Below are 27172 nucleotides of genomic sequence, written 5' to 3' on the forward strand. Positions count from 1 at the left end.
GAGGACTGGGGCCAGGTGTGTGCGGTCTGTGAGACTTGGTGGCTACCACAGACAGCCGAGCACCCAGTGACTGCCACCAGACCCCCCCAGGGTCCAGCTCCTAACGAATTGGGAAGACCAGCTGCACACCTGAGATAGCACTCTGTAACATCATACTTGGTGCCCAGGGGCTGGTAAAGGGACCACGATTGTTGAATCCCTTAGCAGGGGCCATGAGAAACCAGTTCTTCTCTGGAACCAGAAATTGAAGCCCAAGACAAGGTCATAATGCATTGAATGAATTTATTTATTTGGTAAATCATGTTAATCAAGTTGGTTTTCCAATTAATTTTGCAAGATTTCATGTACATGTAGCTGATGTTTTCTAGCCTGGGTACAAATAAGGTCATATTCGTGGTTGAACAACAGCCTCTAATTAGTTAGTAACAGGAATCTGGGCTTTCTCCACAACTAAGGCCTAGATTTCCCTCCCTCCCTCACTGGTGGCATCTGCTGCACCCCAACTCTAACGCGGCCCTCCCCACTTCCTGTACTGCCGGTCCAATTGCCCGTTGAGGACCCGTAGGACTGATAACCTGAGTCTGGACACACCCAAGTAAGTCTCCAAGGGAAAAGTCAAGAATTTCCTTCCCTTCACTCACTATTTTGGAATGAATCAGGGCATTCTCAAGCCCTATTCCTCCCTATCTTCAGGTCCAGAGTCACCACACCAATCCGACACTGCTGTACCCCCCAGGGACCTTGTCCTTACCGTTCCTCAGTTTATGGCTCCAGATTCCCTGCCCTTTTGATAATGATCCTCTTGGGGACACAAAGCCCTTTCCACCATAGTCTTGCTGTACACACACCAGGTTTTAGCTTTGGTCATCGATGGGGATGGTGGGTAGTCAGGGCTTGCTAAGCCTTTGCTCGGGAGAAGCCTGCCTGGCAGACAGACTTGCACACGAGGGACTATTTGACTCTGTTGGTGGGCTAACAGCTCTGTAAACAGAGAGAACTTGGAGGAGGTGGTCCCAAGACCTACCCAGTCATGGACTAACCCAAAGCGGTCCCAAATGCTCTGCTGTAGGTGACAGTCAGGCTGTCTCAGTGTGATGCGTGGTATCTCTGGCTCGGCTGGGACCCTCACTTCTGGGTCTGCACAGCCCTGTCTCCACCGACAGGTTCCTGGAGGCCCAGCCCTGAGGTGGGACTCTGATTCTGGTAACCTCTCTCCTCCAGCCCCTGTGGAGGTCCTTAACTCTCTTCCTTAAGTCTCCCTTCAGTGGCCCACAGGTGGCTCCACAGTGCCACCTCAACACTGCCACAGCCACCCTGGCCCTTCCATGGTCTCCAGTCCAAGGGGAATGACAGGCTCTCAGGAGGAAGCTGCTGGGCCTCTACCCTCGCTCCTCCCCTTTCCTATCCCTCCCTGTCTCAACCTTCCTGCCCATCTCCCTTCCTCCTTCCCTCCTCTCCCTCCCCCCTTCCTCTTCCTCCCCTTCCTGTTCCTCCTTTCTCCTACATCCTTGCTCACTTCCAGCTTGGGATCTGTGGGTCGGTGCCAGATTATAGCCACACCTCCCCGTCTTCCCCTACCCCTCCCCATGTCTCCACCCCTCCCCCAGCCTCTTATCCTGTGGGATCTGTTGGTTAGGGCTGCGGCTGCCCGCATCTCTTCCTGAAGACCTGTGTCGTATTCATGTGAAGTCTCATGGGTTTCTTCTCATCCCACTCCTTCCGTCTTGCAGAAACACCCCACAATTTATCCTTCTATCGCTTCACTCTCTGGAGCAGCTGAGTCATCGCAAGCGAGGCTTTCAGCTGTCTCTGTGAGCCCCACGCCAGGGGAGAAGAGCCGAGCCGCTGAGGCTCCAACACTGATTCAGCTGTCTACAGCTTCCTTCCCTCCAGGAACTGGCGAGCGCCTCACCACCCTCTTCCAATCCAAGCTTTGTGCTGCCCAATGAAGAAAGCCCCTCCTCCCCTCCGATTCCTGGCCAGCGTCCTAGACGGTGTCACCAGTGCCAGCTGCCCAACAAGGACCCGATAAGGACAGCTTCTCCATGCTGCTATGGCTGAACCGAGTTAAGACCAATCTTTTCTCGTCCCCTTCATATTGGTCTGATGAACTAGTTCAAGGCTGTCCAAGATAGAAGGCTGGCCACCTTCAAGACAGCTATTATTTTTAGGCTGTCTTAGCTCTGGGATAGCACTACTACTGGATGGTAGTAGGATGTCCAGTTCCAGCTCCATGTGTCTTGTCTCTTTCCTTCCCTGGGTATAAATTCTAGTCCCTTTCCACTCTGCCCCCATTGGACCCCCTCCCTCCATCTAATCCTTCTCAGGGGCATGAGGAGGTTTGGATGGCCTCTTGTGCCTTTCTAGGGCCGGAAGGGAATTTGCTCAGCCCTTAAAAGCCCTCTTTGTCATGATTTCTGTGAGATTATTGTCAACAGAGCTTCAGAAGGGTCTGGAGAAGAAGGGTAAGCTTGATCCATCTTGAAGGCATATTTCTCCCTATCCCTTATCTCCACCAAACTGCTCTTGGTTCCCTGCCCTAATCCTTTCTCCATCTCTCTCTTCCCTTCTAGACTCTTCCAACAGAACAGAAAGATGGGAAAGCTGAGAAACAGATTTTTAAAGTGACATTTTCTTTTTTGATTCTTCTGCTTCACACATTTTGGACTTAGAAATGAAGAAGTCACCTGGTTTTTTAGCAAACCCCAAACAAGCATGACATATGTCAGCCGTTCAGGTGCTGTGGAAAAGTCTTAGGGGTATAAAGAACAAAGATGGTACTTAGCGAGTGTCAAAGAAGCACTGGATGTTCCTTATGAGAATTTGGGATCAGGATTTCCTTCCCTTGAGAGGGGTCCCTTCCCTTAACCCCTGGTGCTTACGGTGTCCTGGTGGACCAGCTGGACTGTGGAGGGCCGGTGGGCCTTGATGCCCATGCGGAATTCTTTGATGACGAAGTAATAGCAGAAAACGTCCAGGCAGCAGTTGATGTTGGAGAAGCACAGGGACAGTTGCAGGAACAGGCTGATGCTCTGCTTGACCCTGCACTCTGAGATGAAGCCATTCCTCACCAGGTACTGCAGGAAAAAACCCAAGTGCACTGGGAGAAAGGAGACCACGAAGATGACAAGATTGGTAGCGATGGTCCAGATGCAGGCTCTCTGGATGTAGTCCCGACGACCCAGCAGAATGTGAATGCTCCTATAGGAACAAAAGCCCATGATGCCCATGGGAAGGAGGAAACCAAAGATCTCCAGGGGGAAGAAGACCTTGGCACTCCAGGTGCTGTCAGTCATGTTGTGGAAGCATTTGTATTTCCCCTCCCTATGGAAAGTGTAGATAGGGATGCTTCCAATCCATACCAGGACCCAGAGGATGCAGCAGATCCCAAAGGTTTTCCTGGGGGACCGGAGGTGGCTGACCAGGAGTGGGTACTGGATGGCTAGGAACCTGTCCAGGCTGATGAAGCAGATGGTGAAGACACTGCCGTACATGCTGATGAAGTAGAGGCACTCCACCAGAGTGCAGAAGGCTGAGGAGGGGGACTCCACCTGCGGCAGGGCCATCTTGAATGGGAGTGAGAGCACAAGCAGCAGGTCAAAGAGAGCCAGGTTGATCATGTAGATGGAAGTGGCGATGTATTCTGGCTGCCGCTTCTTCAGGAAGGTGCTGAAGCCTCGGATGGCCAATAGATTGAGGACCAGGCCAAGGAGGAAGGTTGGGATGTGGACGGCCAGCTGCAAGGTACTCATCAGCTTATCCACGGCATCGAACGAGCAGCTGCTACTCGTGTCTAGGCGGCTCATGTTCCTGCCTGCAAAACCAACAGCAGAGAAGAGAGTTCCTCTCACCCCCTTGAACTGATGGACACTAAAACAACTTGGCGGAGAAGGATGAGCATTTAGCAATCCATGCTTAATGCACTGCAAGAATAAACACAGAACACGGGGCTGGGGAGATGGCTTGGGGGCAAAACATTTGCTATGCAAGTACGAAGGCTGGAGTTTAGGTCCCCAGAATCCCCCCTAACGCTGAATGGGCAGAGTGGCCCACTCATCATACTGTTTCATGGGAAGAGACCAAGCTTCCTGGAACAAGTTGATTAACTAGAGTAGTCAAATTGGTAAATTGGTGAGCTCTGAGTTTAAGGAAAGAGATCCTGCCTCAGTATATAAAATGAAGGGTGACTGAAGGAAACGCCTGCTATCAACCTCTGAGCAGCACACACACACATACACACATACACACACAGCACACACACACAGCACACACACACACCACACACACAGCACACACACACATACACACACACACACACACACACTAAATTTTTAAAAGAAAGAAAGAGAGAGAGAAAGAAAGAAAGAAAGAAAGAAAGAAAGAAAGAAAGAAAGAAAGAAAGAAAGAAAGAAAGAAGGAAAGAAAGTCCATTGTAGCAGCATATACTGGTAGATATGCTGAGGGGCTGAAGTAAGAAGACGGTGAATTCTGGCCAGGGCTACAGATTTTAATCTAGCTGTGGAGGCACACACCTTTATTCCCAGCACAAAGGAGGCAGAAGCAGGCACAGAGATGAGTTTGAGGTTGGCCAGACAGTAATACATACTGAAACCATCTAAAAATATAAATTTAAATTAAAAAAAATTGGGACTAGAGAGGTGGCTCCATGGTTAAGAGCATGGGCTGCTCTTGCAGAGGACCTGAGTTTGATTCTCAGGACCCACATGGAGGCTCACAACTGACTACCTCCAGTTCCAGAGGATCCAGTGCCCTCTTCTGACCTCTACAGGCATCAAGCATGCTCATGCATATACATACACAGAAGGAAAATGCTCATGCACATAAACACGAAACTAATTGAATAAAATGTACAGATGGGGGACAAGCACAGCTAAGAGTGCTCCAACTCTGCTTCTGTCTCACCTTCATGGTCCCCAAGGTCCTGGCTGCCGGGAGAGAGAGCCCAAGATGTAGAAGAAGGGGTGTTGATGGGGTCTACCACCAGAGAGCACCTTGTACCGGTGGTTGGGATGTTGCTTTTAGCTTATGTTATTTATTAGAATTTTTTTATAGCTGAAAGAGCAATTTGGGCATTCAATAAAATATCCGAAGAATCCAAAAGCACATGCCTCCACTGTACCCCAGGCTCTCAGTCGTACTGTCCAGAGATAACCATGTGTAACAGCTGCTTGCAATTTTTCTCCAGGAGTTTCCAGTTATAATCATATTTTCATACCTGTGCATAAGTATGGTGTCTTTGAAATAAAAAAAAAACAACCTTTCTAGCTACGGTTTTGTCCCTTGCTTTTCCAGTGAACAATATTTCTTAGAAATTGTTTCATATTAGTATCTGTGACTCAATTCTCTCTCTCTAATAGCCTCCCTGAATTTAATCTGTAGATTGAACACCACTCACTCAACCAGAAGCCTATAACAAACATTTAGGCTTCCAAGTGTCTTCCTGGGTCACAAAGAATTCCACATCACACACCCTTGCGGCTTATTTCTTTACTATCTCATCGCTGACAAGATAATTCCCATTCCTTGGCCTTTTCTCATTACTACAGCTTTCTAGGGAGCATGGGAGAGGAAAAGATCTGGACATTTTTGGGTGGGGAGTGGTGGAGTTGTGTGCATGTGTGTAGATTGTGTGTGCAGGTGTGCAGGCAGAGGAGGTGTCGAGAGTTCTCTGTCACTCTCACCTTCCCCACCCCCCTTCATTTGTTTTTTGAGACAGAGTCTCTAACTGAACCTGGAACTCACTGTGGCTACAGATGTCCTCCACTGTGCATAGCTCTTATGTGAGTGTGTGGGGGGGGACAACTCAGATCTGCACTCACACACAAACGCTTTACCCATTGACCCCTACCTCATCCCACCCCAGCCCCAAATTTGGGTATTTTAAAGATCCTAAGTGGAATACTATTCACAAACTCTTTGTAACACCTATTTAAAAGAAAAGCTATACATATAGACATGTAGACATTATCATAGACAGAGAGACAGACCCTTTATTGAGTGTTATCTGTTAAACATTTAAGGCACACTACTTGACTTAGCTTCTTAAGAGTTTTGTGCTTTCCTGTGTATGAATTTTTCTTAGGTTATGTCACAGAGACCCAAGAAAGCACCTCTCCCATGATGAGTGCTTTAGACCTGCGCTGGCTAGTTTTATGTCAACTTGACACAGCTAAAGTTATCTGAGAGGAGGGAGCCTCAATTGAGAATAAGATCGGGTTGTAGGCAAGCCTGTAAAGCATTTCCTAAATTAATGTTTGATGGGGGAGGGCCCAGCCCATTGTGGGTGGGGCCATCCCTGGGTTGGTGGTTCTGGGTTCTATAAGAAAGCAGTCTGAGCAAGCTATGGGAAGCAAGTCAGTAAGCAGCACCCCTCCATGGCCTCTGCATCAGCTCCTGCCTCCATCCAGGTTCCTCTTGAGTTCCTGCCCTCACTGCTTTTGATGATAAACTGTTATATGGAACTGTGAGTGAAATAAACCCTTTCCTCCCCAAGTTGCTTTGGTCATGGTGTTTCATCACAGCAATAGTAACCCCAACCAAGACGAGACCCCTGTAACGTGGTAAGTGCCTCCTAGGACTGTGCCGTGGAATTTCCAGCAAAGGTCTCGAGTTCAGGTCTCCCACGTAACTCTGCTAAGTGCAGAATGGCAGAACAGCCCTGCTGCAGGAGGCTTAAAAGAAATGCAAAATGGCAAGCTGCTTCCTCCTGACAAAAAATGCTCAGAGTGCCACACGCCGATCTCAGAAACAGCTAGTGTGACTTGGAAGCTGCAAGGTGAACTTTAGGGTGGTGACAGAAGCAGCCCCAAGTCCAGGACCAAAGGGACAATGTCACAACAGCAAAGACAATAAGCCTACAACAGTCGCCTTTGAGATCACAGACAGCGGGAAACCAAGAACTGCAAAGGTAAGTGAAAAGAAGAAAAAACAAAAACGGAAAAGTCCAGGGATGAACCCACCAAATCAGGAAGAAAGAAACATTTGGGACTTGGGGAGATGTCTCATTGGTAAAGTACCTGCCATACAGGCACAAGGCCCTGAGTTCGGATCCTCATAACCCACCAAAAAAGCCGCAGCATAGTGGTGTGTGCCTGTAACCTCAGCTTTGGTGCAGGGTGGAGACAGGTGGATCCCTGAAGCCTGTGGCCAGCCTGCCTGAGCTTCAAAACCAGTGAGAGACCCTGCCTCAAAACGTAAAGGAAGAGGAAGATTGAGAAAAGACACCCGACATTGGCCTTGGGCCTACACACGTATACCAGCAGGAAGGACCACTGGAGCTCAGGAGTTCCAGACTGGACGGGACAATACAGTGAAACCATCTGCAGGAGGAAAAGAAGATTGGGAGGGAAGGAGGGAGGGAACAACAGATAACAAAGGGAAAAATTGGTCTGTCAAAAGTTTTGATCTAGGCTGCCGGGATGTGTCTACATTGAGACTTGTGTGTGCGTGTGCGTGTGCATGTGCGCGTGCGCGTGCGCGTGTGTGTGCGTGTGCGTGTGCGTGTGCGTGTGTGTGTGTGTGTGTGTGTGTGTGTGTGTGTGTGTGTAATAGACAAGATTCAGCTGTTGCCACCCTCAGTAGAACTACCCTAAAGGTCCCATTTAAGTTACTGAAAGACTTCAAATGGGGCCTTGTCAGAAGTGATCTTCGAAGGTAGAATATGTAGAATATGCACTCTCTGCAAACAGACATAAAAGAATCAGGTTGAAAAAAAATTACTTCCAGCTAATGGCAAGGTGATTGCAGAGTCTGAAATATTAATCCTCTCAATTTCCTCTGAGGGCCGAGGGGAATTCATCTTTTAAAGAATATTCAAAGAGGGGCTGAAGTGATGGCTCAGTGATTAAGAGCACTGTTGCTCATACAGAGGACTTGCGTTCATTTCCCAGCACCCACATTCACAATGGTCTGTAACTCCCCTGCAGATCGGACGCCCTCTTCTGGCCTGTGGTACACTTATACAAGCAGCAAAGTCTCGTACACATAAAATGAAAACAAATATATCTTTGTTTTCTTAATTTTTAGGAGGTTGACTTTTATTTCTTAACTTTGAGGGGGTTGAGGATTTTTTTTTTAAGATTTATTTATTATATGCACAGTGTTCAGTCTGCATGTATGTCTGCAGGCCAGAACAGGGTACCAGATCTCATTACAAATGGCTATGAGCCACCATGTAGTTGCTGGGAATTGAACTCATGACCTTTGGAAGAGCAGCCAGTGCTCTTAATCACTGAGCCATCTCTCCAGCCCCACTTTTTTTTTTTTTTTTTTTTTTTTAAGAATCTTTAAAAAAACAACTGGGTCTTCACAGGAATATGATAAACGGCATAAATGTACTCTGGAAAGAGATGAAACAGCTGTCCTTGGAGAAGAGAAGTCACTTATGAAGACCACCTCATAGTCAACCTAAGGCCTGTGGCACCTTCAGTTCCAGCCGACCCAGGCCTGCAGCAATCCACAGACCACACCGTAGGCGGCTGAGTCCCTCCAAGTCAGAAGCGGATGCTAAACCAGCGCTAGACATTCAAGAAGCTGATGGTGAACAAAGCAGAAAGTATATGATTTTAATTTTTATATTTACAGGGCGTGCGTGCGTGCGTGCGTGTGTGTGTGTGTGTGTGTGTGTGTGTGTGTGTGTGTGTGCCACAGCAAGTGTGTGGAGGCCAGAGGGCAACATATGCAACTGGCTTCTCTCCTTCCTCCATGTGGGTTCCCTGGGATTGAACTCGGGGTGTCAGGCTTGCCTGCAAGCACCTCTACTCACTGAGCCTTTTCACCAAATGTAGGATTTTTAAAAAAGAACCTTCAAGTGACCACTGAGTACTAAAAATAGGTACCTGTGAGAGCAGAAGCGGGGGGGGGGGGGGGGTGCTGGCTGAGAAGAGAAAGGGGAATCAGCAGAATGCATGAGATAATGGGGTGAATATGATCAAAATACCTGAATATATCTGAAAATGTCATAGTGAAACCTGTCATGTATGATTGACACTTGCTAAGCTCCGTGGTCAAGACAGAACATCTATCTTCAAAATCACCAAAGAGAAAGAAACGAAAACATCAGAGTATTCACACAGTGTAAATATAACCAGGAGAGAAGCTAAACACAGAAATGATGGTAAATATGAAACATCCAAACTGCTCTCTCCCAACATTCTTAGTTCAGTTTAAAAAAATATTTTTTTTTTTATTCAAGCCGGGCGGTAGTGGTGCACGCCTTTAATTCCAGCACTTAGGAGGCAGAGGCAGGCAGATCTCTCTGAGTTCAAGGTTAGCCTGGTCTACAGAGCGAGTTCTAAGCCAGCCAGAGCTTCATAGTGAAATCCTATAAAACAAACAAACCAACAACCAACCAGAAGTATTATCCACCTCTTCTCTTATCAAGGGCACACAAGCACCACCGTGTTCAGTGTGACAGTCCCATGACAACAAAGAAAACAAGCAAGCAAGCTCTGGAGCCCCGGGAATAATCACCCCAGCACTGGGAAGGCACCTGGGGGAGGAGGGGGGAGGAGGGGCGAGTGGAGAGGAGTGTGATGGGACTGAAAGATACTCTGCTCGTGTGTGACGCTGGCATAATAAAACCCACTACTTTGCACAACAGATACACGCTAATAAAATGTATACAAACAAAAAGGGGCGAAAGGGTTGTTTTCGATTAATATAGGGAAAAATCCACGCTGGGAGTGTAGTTCAGCAGTAAAGCATTTATTTGCCTGGTATGCCCAGGCCTTAGGTTGAAGCTCCAGCACCTCATAAACAAAATAACAGCAGGAAAAGGAAGCTAGAACTGTGAAGGCCAGCAGTATACAGTCTCCTGCACAAACCGCACAGTACGGAAGCGGATAAAGACAGAATTTAGAGGTGTGCTAACCAAGGCGAATGGTGCAGTGACTTTAACAGATTCAAACAGATCAAGCAGAAAAAACAAATCAGAATAAAATTAAATGTACAGTATAGCTGATACTCCTCAATAGTTCTTGAGTCTGGTTTTAAGCAAATAAGTAACCTTTTTACCCTTATATACCCAAGAAACATTGGCCAAAATGGATTATCTGTCTAGCAAGAATAAAACACCCATCAAAACACTAAGGTAGGCTCGGTGTGGTTGTGCATGTATGCCTTTAATCCCAGAATTTGGGAGGTAGAGGCAGGTGGATATCTTTGAGGTTGAGGAATACATGGATACATAGATACATACAGAACATACTCTGGTCTACTTAGAGAGTTCCTGGCCAGCCAAGCTACATCATGAGAACCTGTCTCAAAAAACAAAGCCAAACAAAACAAAAAGCCAAGGCAGAAATCGTGTTGTCTATATTCTCTGACCACAAACAAAAAGTATAGAAGAAAAGTAATTGGCTGTTTAAAACTAAAGTGAAAACCAGGGAAGAAAACACTTGAGATGTAGTCACCAATGCAAGACGTTTTTGATTTGTTATTTAAAAGTTAATTCACATGATGCAGCCCAAGCCATTTGGAGGAAAATATATTGCCCTGGCTGTTATAATTTATATATATATATAATTTTTTTTAAAGAGGAAAAAAGGGGAGGGGAAAACTAAATAAGTGAATTAAGCAATCCACTTGAGCATTTAGAAAAGTGGAGGAAAAGAGTCCCAGGGAAATCAGGAGTGAAAAATAAAGATAAAACAGAAATACCAGAATCCAGAAGTGTAACAGGTAGGTTAGGGGCAGACACTGCCCTAAACCATGGACGTATGTCTAATGCAATCCTCGGCCATGATCAAGAAAGCAAATTGAAATGTTATCTAGAGCTCAGAGAGGAAGGAGAAAACTACAGCAAGAAACACTGTCTGTCCGCCGTGTGCAACCACACAAAACCTCACAGCTGAAGACGGACAGCATGAAGCACCAGTTACCAGAACTGAACAAGAAGGAGAAGAGTCCACTAGACCAGTAATTGTGAAAGAAACAGCGTGCCATCAAAGATTGCTCAGGAATCAGGCACATACTTACCTCAATGTTGCAAGCAACTGGTGACCCCATGCACGATGAGTTATGTCAGAATTATGAGTCTGCTGTCAAAGTTGATATGTGAAGCACAAAAGAGAAAAATTATAGACGCCGCCGTCCTAACTGAGAGGCTACCAGGTAGAGTTCAGTCTATTGCAATCATAAACTCTGTAAATAAGTCAGATCCGTGCCAGAAATAGAAACTAGGTCCAACTGGGACAATGCCTAGCATTGTGATCGCATCATTAAAGTGAAATGAAAAGCTTATGTACATAGTTTTCCGTGACAGTTAGTATGACAGTTAATTAAATGAAGAGACAGAAAGTGCTCCTTAGAATGATAAGGAGTAACTTGCTGATACCGTAGCAACTTTGTGTTTAATGGTAAAATAATAATAAAAGCATTCTTGTTGAAATTAGACACCAACACTCAGATATCCCAGATAATGTACATTTGGCAGATAAGATGAGGCATCCTCCACCCCTGAAAAAAAATCAGTAATAAAGGTGCAGTCCAGTGAGTTGAGACCATTAGATCATGATGGTAAGAAGTAACTTGTCTTCACCCCATGGTAGGCAGCTAAGGACACTCAGACTTATTAAGGAACTGCATTTGACAAAGATCAAAGCAGAGGGGAAAGCCAGATGAAAATTTAACAGTCAGAAGATGCAGAGGGACTCTGTTGGTTTAGGATAATTGAAAAGTGGAAGGCAAGGCCCAAGGTACAATCCCCCCAAAAAAAGAAAGAGCAAGGTGGCGGGGGTGGGCGGGGGTGGGGTGGGGTACCTAAAGAGTTGGCTCAATAGTTAAGAGCACTTGTTGCTCTTACAAAAGACCCAGGTTCAGTTCCCAGCCCCCCCCACGGCGGCCCCCACTCTAGTCCCAGAGACTCAGAAGCCCTCTCTCCTCTGAACTCCGTGAGCACCTGGCACACACCTGGCATACACATGGAGGCAGACACTCGTGCACATAAACTGATAAAATAAATAGAATTCTTAAAAATTTTAAAGGAAAAGAAGAACAGCACAGCTATGCAGAACAGAGCATTGCTTTTAAAAAATTAAGATAAAATATTATACTGAATAAAACAAAGTGCAACAATTTTTTTTTTTTTTTTTTAGATAACAATGTCCTTTCTCTAGAAGGAGATGCTTGATAAACAGGCAAAGGACACAGAAAAGGATTTACTGAGAGATAAAATGTTTATCAAGCCTAAGAAGCCGAGCAAGGGCTCACCAATACTAAAATGAGTATGCAAGCCAGTACATAGCACACAACTTAGAAAATCTGATTAATCATCAGCCACAAAAATCATATTAGTTTTCTATGTAGTAACTCTTAGACTTTCAGCAAACTACGCAAAAGATAAAAAAAGTTATGTAGAGAATATGTTCTTTTTGGCATTTTTTTTCTAATAATAAGAAAGTACACTCACTAAAATACTAAGCGATGGCTGATTTCACTACAGTAAATCTACTCAATGGAAAATTTTTATGCTATGTTTATGCTGACTAGGTTACATAAAAACCCACAAACTATAAAATTATACATTCAGAATGATTGCAACTGTGATTTTTAAAAACCCACACACACAGAAAAAAAAAAAAAAAAAAAAACTAGAAAAAATTTCCGTATACCAGACAGCATTGTACTCTAGCGGTTGGGTGGTAGGCTTCCTATTTACTACTTTTTTATGCATATTTCTAACATAATGATACAAGAAAACACAGAAACAACATAAGATTCCTTTAAAAATTACATCAAGCACCAGGAACAGTAAATGATAAAAGTAGCTTTTGAAATGAAGTGTGGTCTGGATTAACTCGAGGTGTGGCAAGGGTGTGAGAATCATACAAAATGACGAGATGCACTGAAGTGCCCCACGCTCTGAACTGCCCTGCGAGGGGGCATTGCCTTCCCAGGTCAGAGGGAATCATTTTGTTGTTTGTTTGTTGGACACAGTGTCTCTTTATGTAGCCCTGGCTGTACTAGAGCTCACTATGTAGACCAGGCTGCCTCAAACTACAAAGTTCCAAATTTGTCCATTACTTTAAACCTTTTTTTTATTTTTTTTTTATTTTTTATTTTTTTAGTAGCCGGGTGGAAGAGTACATTTCTGTGGTCCCAACACTCAGGAAGCTGAATTAGGAGGATCTCAATTGAGGCCAGTTTGGGCTATTTGAGACTCAATCTCAAAATAAATAAAGTGGGTAAAAGTGAAGATATCTAAAATATAATTCTCTCAAAGTCTGGTGAGCTGTTAAAATATATTAATGCAAACATCAGGGTTTTGATATTTTCCAATTTGATATTTATGTTAAGTGATCTTATCTACTTTGAAAAGACAAAAAGAAGAGAAATTTTTTGATGAAACCAAAATTGAAAAATAGCCTTGATACAGTAGGGAGGGGCACAACTCTCCTGACATTAACACAGACACAGTAAATAATTTTAATACCAATATCCTCTATGACAAAGAGCATCCACTTAAAAATCCAAGTATCTTTTATGGGTAACAAACCGAGAAACCGAAAAGGCACGGGCACACTAAAATAAACGGCTCTACCTCCCTTCATCGGGCTTGTAGTATGCAAAAAGAGAAAGAAATGGGAATTTTTTTTTTCTAGTCAAAAGAACTGCCAGGGTAGCAGAGACCCTGCAGTGGTAATAGCTGTGACAAATAATGAGATTTGAAACACTCGATTTATGTTCCAGTGAGCACAGTGAGGAAATACGGGAATGTGCCAGAAATGCAAAGTAAGAGAAGGGAAAACTGATTGTATTTAGCTACTGTGGTGACTGACCCTAAAAGTGTCATTAGTCAAGTAGAGACGGCCGAGCTCTGGCCAGCCTGGTTCGCAGGAGAGCGCACAAAGGAGCAGAGTTTGAAGTTAGGGAGTCTCTGCGGACAGGAGGGTCCCACGCTCCGTCTCCACTCCTGAGTCCAGGCGGTACTCAGGAGCAAAATGGTTCCACGCTCCTTCCGAGACCACAAACGGTTTATCGGATCATCTGAACCCCACATCCACAGACCCTTGACTAACACGGAAACGGCTTTTCCACATCTTCTCGCTCACTTCGAAGGTTTTCTAGCACAGTCTCTTAAATAACGTGAGTCAGAGATACAATCAGAAGTGTGTGGCTGAAATATTGGAAAGGAATAAACAGAGATGCACAAAACACAGAAGAGTTGCTGCAAATGAGAATTTGTAGATTTACTTTCCTGTACACAGGAAAGTAAGACGCGAGGCGAAGCAAGACTGCCCCGACGCAGTTTAGAAGAGGAACAGGGCCTGAGTTGCCTTTCTCAGCTCTGTTCACGCTGGGCCCCGAAGCTGGCTGGTTGCAGGGCTCCAGAGGAAGGGCTACAGAACCCAGAAGCAGATAGGTTGAGCCGAGCTCCTGACCCATAGAGGGGAGAGCCCACCCTCCAGGGCTCAGGACACGGTCCACAGTGTGACTCCACAGGGCCGTAGGACGAGTAGCCACCGGGTGCTTCAGGGAGCCGGCCTGCATTGCTCTAAGTACTTCTGAGAAGAGGCCTCACTGTGAGTGAGTGAGCCCCCTGACATTAGAGGTATGCAAGCAAAAGCAGGAGGCCAGTTTATCCAGAATACTATAGAGAGAATTCACATATATTCTTGATGTAAGATAGTTTTGCTTTTAGCCCTGAAATTGAATCTTTTCTCAACATAGTGCTGCTTTCTAAAGTTCAATAAGGAGAAAAAGTACCCGCCACAAGGAAAGCATTGGCTCTGGGCTCTAGTTCACATCTGGCTCTATCAGGAGACATGGCTGTGCTTGCCTGTCCATAAAACCTTGCTTAGTCCCGGGAGTTTGGAGTCGGCTGCTCCACACAGCAATGTAAACAGTGATAACTGCAGCTCCTGTGTCCAGGGTGCCCCCAGGTGCCACACCGGGGCAGGCAGAAGCTGCATCTTCACAGCTGAGACTGAGAATCCAAACACCATCAACACCTCCTTCCCACAGTGGTCTGCATTTTCCACACCTCACAGGTAACGGAAACAGTGTACACACACAAGAATGCTTGCAGGCCAAGAAGATATCCCCTAGACCGCAGCGAGCTCGCCAGTGCCCAGCCACTGCCCTAGATAGACCTCCGGGGGTCTGGACTGAGATGGCACCTCCAACCATGGGGAAGCCCAGCTGGCATGGCTCCAGGAGCTCAGCTGAAGGAGGTACAAGCATTCTCTAAACCAGTGCCAGCCACGCATTTTCCTTGCTTGAAGCTCTAGTGTCCTGGAGATTCCCAAGTTAGAATGCAAATACCAACCCAAAAGCAGCAGAAACAAGTGTGCCCGGCTTCTGCAAACCGTCCAGGGTGCAAGGACACAAGGCGGGGACCTGAGATGATGACTCAGTCAGTAAAACACTCGCCTAACAAGTCAGAGGTCTCAAGTTTGATCCTCATCACCCACGTAAAAACTAGGTGTACCCCTTTCATCCCAGCGCTGGGAAGACGGAGACAAGAAGCTCCTGGAGCTTGCTGACCAGCCAGTCTAGTCAAATCAGGGAGCTTCAAATTCAGTGGGAGACCCTGACTCAAAAAATAAGGTGGAGAGCAATTAAGGAAAACTTGAAACACACACACACACACACACACCACACACACACACACACACACACACACACACAAAGCAGTGCAGGTGAGTGGGGCTGGGAGAGTGGAGGGTAGTTTAGAGAAGTGAGATCTGACTGGCTGTGTGCTGAGTACTCCACAGAGAGGGTGGGATGCATCCTGGATGCTTTGAGAATTGTGCACATTTTACAAATGAAGAAAATAAGGCTCAGAGAGTCTGCCCAAGGTCAGCTAAACACGACCGCTCAGGCTGTAATCTCAACACTCGGCAGACTGAAGCAGGGAGATTGCCATGAGTCCAAGGCCATCCTGGCAACGTAAGGAGTTCTGTCTTCATCTGTGGGACAGAGTAAGTGCTAAAAATAGAGGGAAAATTCAGGTGGACAGAGAGGGACCAACCGGGACTCACATCAACCGTCCATGTTCCTGGTCATCCCACAGATTCGCTCTCTGTTGGTTAAGTGGGGACTGCTAGGAATCACCTGTGGGCAACAGGGCCGGTGTCCCTGCTGTCCGGTAGTGGTGCCATGACGAGAACCACGTCTTCTTTGCCGATATAACACAACTCACACAGAAACTGGTCCTTGAGAGGGTCTTACTAAAGAAAGAATGAAAGGCAGGCAGGCAGGTGGACTGATCTGTTGCAATGACTAGTGATCCCTCAGGGGAGCAAAATAGAGATGAGAAGAACTTTCCACGAAGCTATGGGGTACTGAGCACACCCCTGCTCCACCCCCATCTTGAACAGCACAAAGCCCAGTCCAGGACAGACCGGCAGATATTTCCTGACCTGTCCTCACTGTCAAGGAAGAATTTAGAATTTTCCGGGTTCTAAATACCAGTGTGTTTTCTCTCCCAGCCTCTCTACGAGATGCTTGGCTGGAGTTCAGGAACGATCCCATTACAGGATAGCAGTTTGAGCCGACCACTTGCTTGCCAGGGTCCGAGTCTCATCACTTACTACCCTCAAGACCCAGTAAAAAGGAGACTAATAACCCTCCATCCCTAGAGAGGTAAACTGAGGCTAGGCAAATGATACGAGTGATAAGCAGCTGGGTCTTGGCTCCCACACCCACTCGTGGCTCATGAGGAGCCTCTTGCCCAGGGGTTGTAGGACCGACTCCTGAGACTATGTAATCTCTGGTGCTTGGTGATTTCCCAGCAAGATTTCGGGGGAGTGGACTGTGGGCCAGTGGAGGTTGGTGTCACGCAAGCCAAGAGGGCTCCTGTGCTGCCTTTGGGGAGCTTCCCCCACCCCGGCCTGCAGCCCTGACTCAAATCTGGAGGAAGTTGAGGGTTTGTAGAAAAATGTCACCCATTATCAGGGACAAACCGGGTCTGCCCACTGTAGGTAGCTGCTGTCACGGACTGCAGTGTGCTCAGGGGCAGCTGCCGCCTGTAACCCTGGGGAGCCCACTGTTCAGGACAGGTGTGGGCAGAACCCAGACCTCGGGAAAGCAAGATCAGGTCAGAGGCACTGGGCCTCAGTTTCCCTTAGTGCCCAGAGACTGTTACCTGTAGGTGGTCCAGTGCAGCTGACTGAGCTCTGAGGTGCCATTTCTCATCCAGGACCAACCACCTGCGAGCCCCCTCCCGGCAGGGCCACTTCCCCTCTTAGGGCCTGAACTTCCTTGGGGGGGTGGGGGTGCAGGGGCGGGGCCAGAGACTCCCAAGCAGCTCCAAAGTTAACCTGTTGCGCTTAGGGACTCTTCCTCTGGGGCTTAAAACGGGGTTCGGCAGGGCCCACACCCCCCTGAGTAGAGCTAGAATGTTAGGCAAGCAGAGAGAATTTCCACAAAGTGGGTTCACTCTTCTGTCCCCTTAGCAGTACACTCACCCAGCTTCCAAAAAATAAAAATAAAAAAGCCAAGCATGGAGTGGGCCATGGGTGAGGGTGGAGGATGAGGAGTGTAGGCCTGGTACGTCTTCTGAAGAGAAGGAAGCTTCTCTCCGCTGACATTCCCGCAAGAGCATCACTCGGGAGCAGGGAGCAGTGAGGAGGTCACCAGGACATCCAGCACTTTTGGTTCAGGACAGGGAAACACTGGCCAGAGAGGAGAGTGCTAGCGGAAGGCTTCATACTTAGACCATGAATATGAGCAAGTCCTCATGATCCAGCCTGTGTCAGACCCACACAGGTGTCTGCAAGGACAGTCAGCAGATTCTTCCCCGGGGCCCTTCTGCACAGGAAAGCTGAGCCAGGGTGCTCAGCAGGGAGCCCTCACCCATTCCAGCAATTAGGAAAGTCTGGCTGATGTGCAGTCTGGCAATGCAGTTCTTGTGCCAGGAGGAGCCGGAGGGGGGCGGGGGGGGGGGGGCTTGGAGTGTCAAGGCAAGGCTATTTTTACAGATCATGCACGCTGTGACTTTCATGTTGTCTACAGGAATAGAAACTCCCCAAGGTGGGTCTGGGTGATTCATATCGGTACACGCGTGCTCCCTGCAGCTTCTGTGGGAAGCAGGGGTCCTCCAGAGCTCAGGCTCCCACTGCTCGGTGAAGTCGTTGACAGGTCTGTGACAACCCTTGCTGTCACTGACTGATCACCCTAGGCTGTGCGACGGTAACGCCACGCCCTCTGTACCGGGACATGGAGACTAAACTGCCTTAAGAGCCGAGACAGGACCCTGAGCAGACCTTCTTTAAGTGAGGTACCTTCAATGTCCCCAGCCACACCCTAGGCAGAGCCTAGCTACAGGGCAAGGCAGAGCATCCAGACCAGGGCAGCAAGAACAGGGCAGCCGGGAGCTTGACAGGCAGGAGACAGATACACAGATGTCCATTACCCACCATGTTGTCCAGAGCCTGGGTCTGGAGACCCAGCAAGGGGTTCACACAGTCCTGCTGCTCCTCAAACCAGGGCTCACCCACCTCCTGCTTTTGCTACTTTCTTTGTGTGTGTGTGTGTGTGTGTGTGTGTGTGTGTGTGTGTGTGTGTGTGTGTTGGCGGAGGTAAGAGCTCATGTACCCCAGGACTGGACTTCGACTCACCTCACCATATAGCTGGGATTATGGGTGTGTACCATCCCGCTTCATATATTCTTTTAAAAAAAGAATATGCCTATTGTTGCTTGCTATTTAAATGCTTAAATGCATGGTCATGAGCCGAATATACACATGAAGACATTTAGTAAAGTTAGGTAAACTGTTGTTGGCCCCCTCCCCTAAGTACTCTCTAAAGCCTGGCAAGATGGAATGTCTCAGTAGCAATCCTGCAGAGACCTGCCCAAGGCCCTCCCACGGCTCAGAACCCTCGCTCTAGCTCCCCGAATCCCCGTGGGACCTGAAAAAAAATCATAGATAAAAAACTTTCTCAGGGGTTTCCTAAGCCTGGGATCTACCTTGATCCACCCTACCCTCTTGTCCCTAAGAGCAAGCTAGGAGCTTTGGCCCCTGGGATGGGTTTCTGCCTCCTTTCCGAGGGGGCTTTACGGCGATGATAGGGTCGCACATACCTTCAACTTCCTCAAGTGCATCAGGCATCATGAGAGCTCCAGGAAGCAGTTCCTTCTAGGGCGGAGAACGGGCCCTTTTGACTGCTTGCCAAAGAGCGACTCCACGTACCACATCCTCTCCTGACGCTGCTCCATTCACCCCTTCAGCCATCAGAGGCCCAGCACCCACGCGGGGGGACAGACTTGCCTATGCAGGGCCTTAAGCTGGGCCAGGTGGGGAGGCACAGAGCGGGACAGGGCCATGCTGGGGAGACCAGAGGCACAGAGGCTCAGGTGGTCTTCTCACACACATGTGTTGTCTGGCACTCAGAAAGGCCAGGGGTGGGGCTGTCACTGAGGCCAGGGGTGGGGTGTCTCTGTGTCGCTGGGATCCAAGGGTCACAGGGAATAGGAACAGAGGCTAGAAGCCTCCAGGAGTATGAGCTGCTCAAAGGTCCCCTTGAGCAAACACACTGAACAGGAGCGTCATATTGGAATTTGACCGATAAAAAGGAAGCCTTGGATGTTCCTCCAGCTCTTCTCTGATTCTGCTCCGTGGGGAGGGCAGCTCAGGGGCTGGTACAGTTGAGTAAAGGAAAAGGCCAGACTGAGAAGGAATTGAGGCAGGAAGTGGGAATGGGGTGTCTCAGAGAAGGTCACAGGGTCCTTAGATTTAAATCCTGATTCCTAAGAAAGCCCAGGCAGCCTAGAGTGGCCACGCCCCCTTGAAGACTGTCACTTCTCCCAGCTGACTTCCTCATCTTCCAACTGGGGTCACAAGTTCATTCAATCAGCCTGCACCTGCCGGTTATCTCTCCGGTAGCCTGTTCACAGCCTGTCCAAGACAGACAGTACCACCGTTCTCAAACCAGAGGAGCAGGTGGGGTGAGCGGGTACAGAGCAGCAGCGCAGCGGACACCCAGACATGCCCGTGGATGGAATGGTCTGCCGTTGTCTCCCCAAAGAGTCTGAGGGAAGGGTAAGGACAGGTGCTGGTACCAGTGCCATCCCGACAAAAGCCGCAGGATGTCAACCCTAAGAAGAAGCCCCAACAAAGTGGAAGGCGGGATGAACCGAGAAAGGGGAAGCAAGGAGGGAGGATGGGCTGAGGAACCTTTACATTCTCACGGCAGCTGCTTGTCTCACCTCTGCTCCAAATCCCAGGTTTGGTCCCTAAGCCCAGATGATTCCCATGAGTGGCCAGACAGCTGACGAGTACAAAAGAGTCCCCAGCCTTGGAGTCCTGGCCAAGTCCCTGAGGGAAGTCCCCTTTCCTGCCCTCCACGTGGACCGCATTAGCCACCAGCAGAGGCTGAAGATGTCCAGCCTCCTTGAGAGTGCTCACGTGTGTGCGCAGCTTACAGGGAGCAAGGTGTCATGTCATGTTAAGGCGGGGACAGCAGCCGCTTAGAAGGCCCCTCCCTCTCCTCTTCCTTCCTGGAAAGTTGACTATGGGCTGGAAGGAGGAAGTTCTAAGTTCTCAGACATCTGTGTGACCTGTCTGCTCTTGCCTCCCCAATGGTGGCCAGTTCTCTCAGAGGCTCCAGGCCCCTCCCTTCGATGTACTGCCCAGCGAAGCTCCTGGCTGTGGTGGCATCTGGATTCCCCTGAACATGCAGATGCAGACAAAGGTATTCTTCAAACCTGATGATTGTCATGCTGCTGAAAGTCCACAGTATCCAGAAGGGGGCCCTCACTATGAAGGTTCTGGAAAATATAGACTCCCAGGCTTCCCTGCAGCTGAGTTCAGGGTAGGAGGGTATCCTGTGCTTTTATGTTATCAAGATAATGGCAGACCATTACACCCACCAGGCCCTTAGACACCTCCACTGCACCCACTCCATGAAGCCTCCAATCATCTTACAGATACTAAGTGAATGCTCCTGGATTAGCGCCGCTGCCTTCATCTTCTTCAGCTTCTCCTGGAGCTGAGGCCTCAGGACTGACTTGAGGTGGAAGAGTCCTGGGTTGAACCAGTGGCCTCGCCTCTCGATAAATCTAGTACATTTTCTCATCTCTGAAGCCTCCTCTGATCTCCTTGACTTTGTCCAAAGCCACAGCCACCGAGTCATCTTTTTAAAGATTTGTTTATTTTATGTGTACAGGTAGTTTGCCTGCATGCACAGGTATGTGCACCACACACATGCCTGGTGCAAATGATTCCCTGGAACTGGAATTACAGACAGTTGTGAGCCACCATGTGGGTGCTGAGAATTGAACTCTGGTCCTCTAGAGGAGCAGCCAGGGCTCTTAAGCACTGAGCCATCTCTCCAGCCCCCATTTTTTTTTTAAGGAAGTTTATTTGTATCTTCCCCTGGCTGTCCTATAACTCGCTCTGCAGACCAGGCTGACCTGGAACTCGCAGAGATCCCCCTGTCTCTGCCTTCTGAGTGCTGGGATTAAAGGTGTGTGCCACTAGGCTTAGTTAGTGAACTCATTCTTGTTTATCTCTTATGCATGTAGAAGAGGGAGCAGGCACTGAGCCTCTTCAATATATAATTTCTCTTTGTGTTTCTGTTGCCTAGAGCGGACTATGTCCTCTCCCCACATGCCCATCGCAGCCATGGTCCTTCGTGCTTCAGCTGTTGGATTTCCATCCTTGGTTCCTGTGAGCATTCTCTTCCCTCTTCATCATCCCCTCCTCCACGTTTTTGCACACTCCGTTTGGTTGCACAGAAACCGCTGATTCTGCGACAATAACTTGCACTTCTGCTCTCACAGAGGTTTCTTTCCCGTGAGCTCCTTACCAAAGAGAACAGCATCAATCTTAGCTTTACTGTGATCAAACACCGAGAACAGCATCTTCGGGGAGATGGAGATGGACCTGTGCTCACAGTGCAGGAGGTTCAGTCCATCATCACAGTGAACAGGAAGCAGAGAGAGGAAGGGACCTGGTCCCCATACAACCTGCAAAGGCACATCACACTACTTCCTCTGCCTAAGCTCTGCCTCCCAAAATAGTGGGACCCAGTGTCCCACACACGGCTCTAGCCAGCCCTTCACAAACATAGGAGCTCACTGTATTCACTTCCTTTTTGGATGTCTTTGATATAACCTTGACTTTTCTTTTAATTCTGGGGTGGAAGGTAGGAATCGTTCTCCAATACCAAGAGCTCGACAGTCAGGACTGTGGGGGAGGTCCTCTGCTGCGACCCTGGGAGCAGCGTGCCGGCACTTGCTCCCTGTTCTGGGTGTACCCACCTCTGCTCTCTCTGATGTCATCATCTTCCCAGTCACACCTCACTCCAACACTTTGTTCTGTCTTAATCAGCACCCATAGTCACCTTGACTGCTCAAGGAGATGTCACTGAGGGTGACAGCTCCCTCGCCATTTCACATGTTCCAGGGATCAGCCAATAGGCTATGATTTTTTTTAAAAAAAAGTCAATTAATTCCCTACACCATCTAGGAGATGAACACTACAGTGGCCTCTTTTTCAGAGAAGGAAACTGAGGTAGAGAGCCCAAGTAACAGCCTAGACATGCATCATGCATGTGATGCAGAGCTGAGGTCCGGGCCTTCTCAAGTAATGGCGCCTGAGGATCTAGAAGTTTATCCATCAGGCTCAGGGCTGAGGATAACCTGCACTGAATTCTTCCCAAGCCCAAGAGGCAAGGCTGATGAGCACCCCTACTCTGAAAATGTGGCAATGCGCACCCTGAGGTTCAACTACTTGCCTACCATACCACTTAAGAAACCAAGCACTCTGCTGGACTGTAAGCCAAAGGAAATGAAGTCAGTGCAACAAAGGTGTGTGTGTGTGTGTGTGTGTGTGTGTGTGTGTGTGTGTGTGTGCGCGCGCGCGCACGCATTAGTCACAGTGTGGACACGAAATCCACCTAAGTGTCCAACAACAGGTGAGTAGATAAGAAAATGTAATACATACTCTCAATGGAAAACTACTGAGCTTTAATAAAGGACAGAATCCTGCAAAGCATGGTGGTACAAGCCTGTAATCCTAACACTTTGGAGGCAGAGGGAAAAAGATTGAGTTCAAGATTATCCTTGGCTGCTAACAAATATGAGACCAGTCTGGGCTACATGAGACCCTGACAGAGAAAAGGGGTCAGAAGGAGGGTAGGGGAGGAGAGGGGAGGGGAGAGGAGAGGAGAGGAGAGAAGAGGAGAGGAGAGGAGAGGAGAGGAGAGGAGAATGGAGAGATGGCTTATTCAATAAAGTGCTAGCCAAACAAGCAGGAGGGTCTGAGTTAGATGCTCCAGAAGCCACATAAGAAAAAATAAGTAGCTGGACCCAAGTCTTTAATCCCAGCACTCAGGATGGCAGAGGTAGGCAGATCTCTGTGAGTTCATGGCCAGACTGGTCTACAGAGCCAGATCCAGGACTACACAGAGAAATCATGTCTCAGAAAACCAAAATAGATAGATAGATAGATAGATAGATAGATAGATAGATAGATAGATAGATAGATAGATAGATAGACAGGTAGAGCATGCTGTGTACACCTACAATCTAGACACTGGGAATGGGGAGAGAGAGAAGGATGCCTAGGGATTTGCTGGTCAGCTAGTCTACTCCAAATCAGTGAGCTCCAGGTTCAGTGAGAGATCCTGTCTCTAAAACTAAGATGGGGAGCCACTGAGGATGACACCTGATGTTACTCTGACCTTCATATGAATGATGCACACACAGGAGCATGTGAACACAAGTGTGTAGACACACTGACATAGAAAGAAGGAAGGAAGGAGGGAGAGAATCTTGTGACTTACATCACCATGAGTGGAATTGAAGAGCATTCCGGTAGGTGAAAAACCACAACAGGCATGGAAAGGTCAACGTCACATGATTACACTCACAGGTAGATCTAAACAGGCTTAGTCCTAGAAGCAGAGAAAAAGGCATTCCTAGAGGCTGGGGAGAATGAGGAGCAGGGATGGGGAGAGGTTGGTTGATGAGCAAAAAGTATGCCATATTGTTTGTTTTTTGTTTTTTGAGACAGTATCTGTGATGGTTTGAATAAGAGCCCCATAGGCTCACAGATGTGAATGCTTGGAGGTGTAACCTTGTTGGAGTAGGTGTGGCCTTGTTGGGGGAAGTGTGTCACTGAGGGATGAGGGAACTTTGGGGTCTCAAATACTCAGGCCAGGCCCAATGTCACTCTCTCTTCCTGCTGCCTGCTGATCCAGATGTAGAAATCTCAGTTCCTCTCCAGCACCATATCTGCCTGCATGCCGCCATGCTTCTACTTACTGCACAATGGACTAAAGTTCTAAAACTGTAAGCCATCCCTAGTTAAATGTTTTCCTTTATAAGAGTTGCCATGGTCATGGTGTCTCTTCACAGCAATAAAACATTGACTAAGACAAGGTTTCACTATGCAGCCTTGGCTGACCTGGAACTCACTGTGAAGACCAGGCTGGCCTTGAATCATAGATACCCTACTATCCCTGCCTCTGTCTCCCCAAGTGCTGGGGTTAAAGGTATGTGCTACTGTGCCCAGCCCATCACCATCTGTTTTTGCATTTGGTTTCCCCCATTCCCACCCCTGGCACATGGAACCCTTGGTATCTTTCATATAAAGCTCATTCATCACCACATTATGTTCTCAGCCCTACTCTATAGTTCTAGACAGTGAAAAGAGATCTTTTCAATGTTTTATCATGAAGAATCAGTATTTGAGATGATGGACGAGACTTGATCATTATGAACCTGTACTGAAGTCTCATACAGAACCCCACAATCTGCACAATTATGGTGTGCTAACTGTAAGCTATTGAAGATGAGCAGCAGGACAAACTTGTCCACATGTTGTCAAAGCTCTGACTTTAATCGATCTTTCTAAGTCCATGAAGTCCCTGCCTTCCACATCCTGATGTCACAATGAAACTTACCCTCTTGTCTTAGTTAGGGTTTCTGTTGCTGTGATGAAACACCATGACCAAAAAGCAAGTAGGGAAGAAAAAGGTTTATTTGGCTTATACTTCCATATTATAGTTGGAGGAAGTCAGAACAGGAACTCAGGCAGGGCTGGAACCTGGAGGCAGAGTTGATGCAGAGGTCATGAAGGGGTGCTGTTTACTGGCTTGCTTCCCATAGCTTGCTCAACCTGCTTTCTATAGAATCCAGGACCACCAGCCCAGGGATGGCACCACCTACCGTGGGCTGGGCCCTCCTCCATCGATCACTAAATGAGAAAATGTCTTACAGCTGGATCTCATGGAAGCATTTCCTCAGCTGAGGATTCTTCTTCCCTGATGAATGACTCTAGCTTGTGTCAAGTTGACGCACAAAACCAATCAGTACGCCTCACCTCTGCAGTTTAGTTCCCATCCTATCCAGAACACAGTGGAGTCTCTCGGCCTCAACGAGCCCCCTCGACTGTGAGTGAGTCACCTCACTTGCTCTTCAGATCCTCCTCAGGCTGGGTCCCTGTCCCAGCCCTCCTTTACTCCGCCTGCAGACCAACACGGCCCTGGAAAAACCTCAGGACAAATGCAACCTCTCAAAACGAGAGTCGTGGTTCCGGTGCCCCTTTGCTGGGGTTCGTCGGGCCCCATCCCAGCCTCCATCCCACCCTAGGCAACTCCTCATCGATATGACCATCCACTAACACCCTCACTTCTAGTCTTACCTGCAAACTGGGTCCCCAGGTGAGAGACTCTGGCCCTTTGTCCTGCAGCCCAGCCAGTGTCTGCATCAAGCTAGCTTCTGGCCAGGACACCCTCTGCTTAAAGAAATGCCTCCACCCACTTCCCTGGGGCACCAGCTCCATCAGAAAGCAGTTGCTGTTCCCAGGGCAAGCCAGAGAGCAGAGGAAATGTCAGAGATGTCACAAGAACACTAAGGGCTTCCCATGAAGCATGTTCTCTGTGCTCTAAGATTTAGGGTGACCGGAAGCCTTGGTTTCTGAGTTATGTAATTCTTACATCTCAGAGACATCTGCAAAGGAACACCCAACGTGTTACATAACGCACATACCATTATATGAAGAGAAAGCTATTATGGAAGAGAAAGTTTTCAGTGTTCATTAAAATAATTGGATCTACACTTCTAAATGAAGAGAGCATGGGCATGAATATTTATAAGATGGGAGCCTAGAAGCCTCTTGACTGAACACCCCCAGAGCACTGAGCTAAAGAAGGGGTGAAAGCTGAGGACACTCTCCACTGCCCCACCCCCACCCTCACCCCAAGGCCTGTGGGGCTGAGTGTCCCTGCGCTCAGCCAGCTGCCTGCTCTCTGCACTAAGCCCACCTCTCCTCATCCCTGAGCCCATCACTTCCCAGCTTCCTGCAACAGTCACACAGCCAGCTCCAGCCCAGCCTCTGGCTGCTGCCCCTAGGGCCTCAGTTTCCACACTTGTACAGTGGGCAGAGATGTATTACAGGCAGCGCTCTCTCTCTCCTCTCTCTCTCTCTCTCTCTCTCTCTCTCTCTCTCTCTCTCTCTCTCTCTCTCTCTCTCTCTCTCTCTCTCCCTCCCTCCCTCCCCGCCCCCCCCTCTCTCCTCTCTCTGTCTCTGTCCCTCCCTCACCTCCCCCTCTGCTCCCCACCTCTACCTCCTTATGAAGTCCTAAAGGAACTGATCCAGGAGCAGACTGAGATTCCAGAGCCCCGCGGTCCCCGCCCGATTTCACACCACCGCCTCGTTGCCTCTGTACCCTCTCTTCCTGACTGCCCACCTCGTTCAGCTAGGTTCCCATCCCCCCCCAACCAGCCCCTCCCTTGCTAGAGCCCACAGGCTCTTCAATGCCTTCCTCCTGTCCCCCCTCTGCTCTGTACACTTCCCCTGCCTCACCTCCCTCTGGCCCTTCTCGGACCTTCAGGCCCCCACCTTCTTCTGACCACTTGCCTCTTCCTGATCCCTCCCCCAGACTTCCTGTCAGCAAGCCCAGGGGCCCATGACAGTGGGTGCTTGGACCTCTGGAAGCTGCAGGAGTTGAAAGCCTGCGAGCACAGTGCACAGTCTCTGGTCGGCAGCTTCGGTGTGGCCTGGTGAGGCCAGGGAAGCTCTAGGAAGCCCCCAGTTCACAGGGAGCCCACCCTCAGGTGTGGGCGGTCTGATCTAGTCACTGCAATATCAGGGCAAAGACAACTGAACAAACTCCCTTTGTCTCCTTCCTTAGGCTCCTCACCCCCAGGTGACCATGAGAAGTCAAGACACGGCACAGGCTGGGCCCAGAGCCCCCC

General features: G+C 48.4%; 1 protein-coding gene across 5 annotated transcripts in view; it reads right to left on the reverse strand.

The window, feature by feature from the left end:
- Positions 1 to 268: 268 nt before the first annotated feature.
- Positions 269 to 27172, reverse strand: part of Gpr55 (G protein-coupled receptor 55) — a 59979-nt gene continuing 33075 nt past the window's right edge. Inside the window, exons 1-2 of one of the 5 annotated variants that reach the window (XM_076549489.1) lie at positions 19049 to 20549; positions 269 to 3814 (exon numbers count right to left, since the gene is read on the reverse strand). In XM_076549489.1, coding sequence (XP_076405604.1) covers positions 2865 to 3814; positions 19049 to 19079 — 981 coding nt within the window. In that variant the 5' untranslated portion in view covers positions 19080 to 20549 and the 3' untranslated portion in view covers positions 269 to 2864. Of the gene's footprint in view, positions 3815 to 10998; positions 11635 to 17110; positions 17765 to 19048; positions 20550 to 27172 lie in introns of those variants that run through there. The other 4 variants (XM_076549490.1, XM_076549488.1, XM_076549491.1 and 1 more) reach the window with 4 other exon arrangements.

Source organism: Peromyscus maniculatus, chromosome 13, assembly GCF_049852395.1.
Source record: "Peromyscus maniculatus bairdii isolate BWxNUB_F1_BW_parent chromosome 13, HU_Pman_BW_mat_3.1, whole genome shotgun sequence".
Taxonomy (NCBI): Eukaryota; Metazoa; Chordata; class Mammalia; order Rodentia; family Cricetidae; genus Peromyscus; species Peromyscus maniculatus.